This window comes from Amphibalanus amphitrite, unplaced genomic scaffold, assembly GCF_019059575.1.
Source record: "Amphibalanus amphitrite isolate SeventyFive unplaced genomic scaffold, NRLGWU_Aamphi_draft 000011F_arrow, whole genome shotgun sequence".
NCBI lineage: Eukaryota > Metazoa > Arthropoda > Thecostraca > Balanomorpha > Balanidae > Amphibalanus > Amphibalanus amphitrite.
In genome coordinates, this window is record NW_024881507.1 from 262117 (window position 1) to 268219 (window position 6103).

At 54.5% G+C, this 6103-nt stretch overlaps 1 protein-coding gene across 1 annotated transcript in view; it reads right to left on the bottom strand.

Moving 5' to 3' along the window:
- LOC122381548 (lysosome membrane protein 2-like) overlaps positions 1–5864 on the bottom strand; it is a 45040-nt gene extending 39176 nt beyond the window's left edge. Inside the window, exon 1 of the mRNA XM_043365852.1 lies at positions 5519–5864. Within this exon, the coding sequence (XP_043221787.1) occupies positions 5519–5570 (52 nt within the window). The 5' untranslated portion in view covers positions 5571–5864. The remainder of the gene's footprint in view (positions 1–5518) is intronic.
- Positions 5865–6103: the final 239 nt, after the last annotated feature.

The window sequence follows — 6103 nt, forward strand, 5'->3', positions numbered from 1 at the left end:
AAAAGGTGACAGTCTACCTTTCAGGGAATTACAATAGTAACAATGCGATACGATGGGACCAAACAACGCCCCAGGAATATTGCAAGACGAACAGAAAATGATAGGGAAACCAAGACGATTATAAAAAATGGACAACAAATGAAGCAAAAGATCCCAATAGCATTCTAGCCAAGACAGAGCGATATCCACTCAGGGGAACTTCATACTGCATACCAGCTCAGCTCGCATCTCAACGAGGCCGGCGGCACGAAAACAGGCCCGAGAGCCGAGAGAGAGGAAGACAGGGTGTGGCACGTCGAACAGCATGACTGAGCGACTTTCACCGCCGGGTAACCGAGTCATGGTATTAGAATATACGGTGTCTCACTGAGCCAGTAGTGTCCCACTGTCCAGTGTCCAAAACTGCTCTTGTAGTCGGAAACCCGAAAATGGAGAAACGAAGTAGGTACGAAAACGTCACAAATCTGCTTGTTTCAGAAAAGACATGGAATACATTCCAAACGCGAAACGGCTTCCGAGCCAAAGAGCACCATTGAGACGTCTATCGGGAGCTGTAACATTCAGCGCGTCTGTCGGCGCGACAAAAACAGCGGCACCCATCACACCGACGAGGGCCCAAACAAGGACTCTGATCGGCATCTTCTAGGTGTGATCCGCATTATAAGAGATACTCCAGGGGCCATTATGTCGGGAAATGTCATATTTAGCTATAATAACTAGCCTTAACGTTTTCGGTGAGGTCCGGTGGAGGAAGCACTGCTAGCATAAACCACTGTAATTCCACTGCTCCCCCAAGAGTGCCGGTTGCGGCGCGTGGTACTCCACGCCATCGTCCATCGGTTCCGTCCCGAGCACCGCTGGCCGCGCTGTACCTTCTCATATCGCGGAGAAAGACCCCCTGATTGGGTGTCAGTGTGATGGAGTGCACCGCTGCTGTGGCAGACAGTCTATACCGCTCCCCGATCCCGGGCCACTGAGCGCGGCCTTGGACCCCAGTCCCCCTCCCCCTCCCCCTCCCTCTGTACCCCGCACAGAGTCCAGCGGTCCGGCGCCCGACCTCGGCATACATTATACATAGACAGCTGCGCAGACAATGACAGTAGCTTCCTCCACACAACAGTGAACGCTGGACGGTATCTGAAATCACACCAGCTGGTGCTATTAGGACTGAACTAAGCCAGAGGCAGATCATCAGGAGGCTGGAACTCAGTCCAGATACCGCGCAGGGTGTCCGATCAGAGTCATGACGAAACCAGTGTGCCGTGCACCTCGACCTCGGCTTTGGCTTAGCCTCCAGGAACAGGTTCTCGCCAGCTCCACGTGCACAGGCAATGTCGGGATTAGGCCCGGCTATTACACGATCTCGTGACGGCACGGAGATCACGGGCACAAAAATGACCTGACCCGTTGACACGGGTAGAATGACATGGCAAATAAACGTAATTAACAAATATATTGACAAAATACCTTTTGCACGACTATGTGTAATGCGCACCTACCCACCCAACTAAGATACTCAACAACGCTATCTGCCTTTACTGGATTTGGACCAGAAGATTTTGTTTTCTATATAGGATGAAATAATTATTTGGAAGTCTCAGGCCCTCCTTTCCCAACGGACGTTGAGTAGGTAAAAGCATATCAGCTTGGTCCTCTCCTGTAGGGTTGGGTGTCGTGCAATACGATCCGGGACGTAGGTGGTGGGCTATGGGCGAAACACTACAGCAGCGATGTCGTGGCCATGGGGCTTCAGCGTGGGGCGGTTCTAGAAATAAAGCATAAGCGAGACAAGAGGTACGACTTTAAAGCCGCTATCCAGGGCAGGATGACAGAGGAGATGTAGACAAGGGGAATGGGGGCGTGGTATAGTTACCACAGATAATCCAATTTTGAAACCCATAGGAAATCAAATAAGGCTCAGTCATAGTGTGTGCAGGTAAGTGGGCCGCCTACATCAAGCTGAACGGGTTAGTGGTAAGGTCAAAGGCCGTGATAGAACTGGCCTGACGCCTACTCAGTAGGACTCGCAGTATCGGTGCTGAAGTCTCCTACAAATTGTCATTCGAATTGAGGAACTATCCGCATCGAGAGAATGCCTGCTGCTCACTCAGTAACCCATCAGTTCCCCGACGACACGCTGAGTTGCAAATTTGTACAAAAAAAGATGCATTCCTAAGCCAGGCTTTTGTTACCACAGCAATACTCATCACCTACTCCCGGGCAGCTTCCGAGTTTGGATTTCTATCGCTAGATGGCAGCACGCTCGAACGCCTGAAGGTAGGCTGTGCCGCACGACTCGGTCCCGGCGTCCATTGAGCAGAGGAGGCAACTCAGAGGTAAGGGCATCAATCCTCCACATTCCGGTGAAGACGTCATTCGTCAGTATTGGGAACCACTGTAGCGAATGACTAACACGTAATCGAACCGCAATCAACAGCCTATATGTAGTGTTTTCTAGCGAAGTACGTCTCAGTTGCGTGAAAAGTTAATCCGCGAGCAAATCCGAAGAATTTCATCGCTGGATGCTAAGCATTCCATTGCTGGCTTCTTAGATTCACCATATCTTGAAAATCAACAGGTATACCCACATCCGCTTTCCAAAAACTCCCACGGAATCTAGTTCCCACGATACATGAACCACCAAAGCTTCCGGTGGGCAGTTCGCAGTACCCATCACAGGGGCACCTGGATGAGAATTGAGAGGCCAGCGCCCATACATGGAGGCGGTCTGGTCACTGGCCCACTATCTGCCAGTTCATCACTCAGCCCTGCTCCCCTCCCCCTCTGCCACCCCTCTCTCACTCAGCAGCAGCCCACACCCTCGGCTTCCGTCCGCAGGCGGGACGGACGCTGACGACCGATCAAACTCAGTCCTGATTCCAGTCACGGAGTGGCGGCCAGGATCGGAACGACTGGAAATGGGGGTACTCAGACTAATGGCGAGGCGATCTACTCCAGACCGGGCCGGCGGGAAGGATAGGGGACTGGGACTAGGGGTAGGCATTAATTTACGTCACAGCAGACGGAACTGAGATGCAAAACGACCAAATTCATCGACTTACTGCAGCAAAGCGAGAATAGATTACATATAAAATCCAAGCCTCCGAAACAAAGTGTGATAAATAACTTGAATCAGTTACACGGTGCACAGAGTTAAAGGGATATCGAGGAAACAATTATTTCAATAAAAGTGTTCCAGAATTCATGTCTAGAATAGTCTGGCAGTCATACGTACCCCAGTCCGATGCATAGGTATTAGGTACCATGCTCTTTAGACAGCTTATCTCCAGCGTGTAAAACGGCGAGCATTATAAAACAAGACGTAAGACGCATCAGCCAAGAACCGGTATGCTTATAGGCAAGCTGACTCAGTACCTACAATATACACATTCCAAGATGGAAAATTACTGCGCAAAAGAACAGAAAAAAAAAACAGCAACACAATCAACGTCTTAGAGAGTCGAAAATTCCAGCCAGACAACAGCAGTCAAAAGCAAAACATAAGCATCAAAGAACTGGCTTCAGGGTTCTGCATCAAGTTGGCAACTATCGATTGGATCTACACTGCACGGGTAACACATGCAGCATCCGTTGCAGGCTGCAGCCCATTTACAAGCCGGCATTACATGTTTGGAACCATGTCTGTACCGCGTGCACGGTGCCTTTGGGTCCGATAGACCTGCCACTACACCCTCCACACCAACACGGGCAGCTCGAGGTCCCGATTCCGTCCGCCCTCTTCCATTGAGAGTTCCGGCCAGCAATTGAGAAGAGACTTAATAAAGGCGTTGATCAGCGTTTCCTGCATCGTGTGCCGTCGGGCCGGATCCGACACATCACTGTTCTCTCTCGCACACCACACAGGGCGCCGCAGAACACACGGACATGCCCAGGGCCAGGACAGCGACTCTGCATTTCCTTATAGTGAAGAAAACCATTGATACTGCTTGTTGCATTCGTTTTTCTTTATTACTATTTATTTACGAATCTCGAAAGAGCATAAGCCCGACTGTGTTTTCCTCCTTTTTTGTCACGTAAGTGAACTAATTTCTGGGGTCGCTGCACGTGCCACCATTGATTTTTCCGCCCCCGCGGCCAGCTGCCGTCAGTGACCTTACCGACTCTGGCCAAAGGGCTGTGCAGATTGACGGAAAGGTCAGCGGGGCTGACTGGGTCCGGTCACTGTCACAGCGAGCTGCCAGGACAGACTGAGCCGCTAGACCAGACCATAAACCGACCCCGCACCAGTGACCGGCTCCACCACCCAGCTGAACCGACTGGGCCCGGTCAATGTCACCGCGAGCTACTAGACCTGACCAGACAGTGGCGAATACCACCACACCACAGACCAGCCCTGCCACCCAGCAGTTCGGTCGGTGTCACCGCATCGGACCAGACCACAGACAGGGGGCAAAGGGGAGGAAGTAGAAACAAACAGAGCCTTCCGTACGTCAGACCAGCGGAGATTTTAGTAGACTACAGACCGATTTCACAAGAACCATCTCAACCCTTTATTCAACCATCCTCCCGATGGAAAGTGTTCTCTGCGCCCGTGTCTGCCTCATGCTTCCACACCGGTCTCCACGAGTCGAGGTTGATCCTCAGCTCAGGCTGTCCCGCTGAGAAGCAGCGGCGGCCGGGCCGTTACCCCAGGTACCCCACCGGCCGCTCACCTCCCGCCGCTCAGCCGCCACCGCAGCCCCAGGGCACCCCTCCGGCAAGGACCGTCTGTCCCTTCCCGCGCGCCCCTCTCCCCGGCGCTCGAAAATAGCGGCCGGCGCCGGTGAGAGAGGAGGGAGAGAGTGAAAAGGATCACTAATGGTCGGCAGAACTGTTCCCCTGCAGGGCCGGGGACAGGGCGAGGGGACGGCACAGAGACAAACAAGCGGAATGTGGCACCGGTATTCCGTGGGATACCACACCAACGGCCACGCCTACACCCAGCGGACCCGGCTGGTGGAAATTCAAATTCATTGTCTCGGGATTAGCTCCACTCGACCGTCACGTCTTCGGTTGGCCAATTTCAAATTACGCCACCAGCCGGTCAATACTGGGAACGAACGTTCCTGCAGATTCCGTAGTATGCAAAAGGCTATTGGTTGGAACCTGGCGTAACGCGGTCCACACAGCCTACTACGGTGAACGTTCGGCCGACGACAGAATGAAGCAATGCGAATCGAAACACGGAGCCATCCCCGACACACACGAGCGGGTCTGGCGCCGTGCCAAATCGACCCGACTACCGTCCACTTTCATCCGAGGCGTGTCGTACCATGCGGTGTCTGGTCTTGGCGAAAGTACCGCAGGGGATTGCGAGCTTCGCAAGCGCTCCCACAAACGAATGCGCCGTGGAGTCAGGTCGGAGCGGCGTGACTCGGCAGCCGTCGGCCAGACACCGCGGCCGGCGCTCGACTTCAGGGTCGTCCGCAGGCAATGGGCCTCCTGTCAATGACCGCGCTCACGACACGGAGTCAGTTCAGAGTCATCAGGGCCGGCTGGACTCGGTAGCCGTACTCACCCATGCAGACATCGCGCTTGGTCGGCCGGCTTCCCTGCTGTTTCCGTCCCATGGCGCCGTCGCTGGTTGGCCTGAAGCCGCGTCTCTGTGCAGAAACAAAGACAGCCGGCACGGCCTACCCAACACCCGCTCCGCTGGAAGACTGGCGGCCGCCGAGGCGCCGCCGCTGGACGCTCCGTGCCGCCGCCGGCGACCGAGCACGTCCAATCACCGACGGCAGCTGCTGTGACGTCACCGCCGGCGCCGCGGTCACCCCAGCCGGCTCGCGCTCCGTGCGGTGTCCAACTCCGCGCGGGTCCCGCTCCTGACTCAGAGGCCGGTCACACGTGGCGCCCCAGCTGTGTGTGACGGCGGACGGCCGGCGGCGGCGACCTCAGCTGCTCGTGTGCGTGTCATTGTGCGTGGGACGTGACACCTGTCTGTCCCGGCTCGAGGTCACGCACACAGTTCGTGAAACTATGCGGCATTGCAAGCAGTAAACAGAGGGGATGAGCGACGAGCGAGGGTCGCTGCTGTGGCAGAACCAGGGACAAATGAGAAACAATGTTGGAAGGATGCATAAAAGTTGCAAAGTTGCATAAAGTT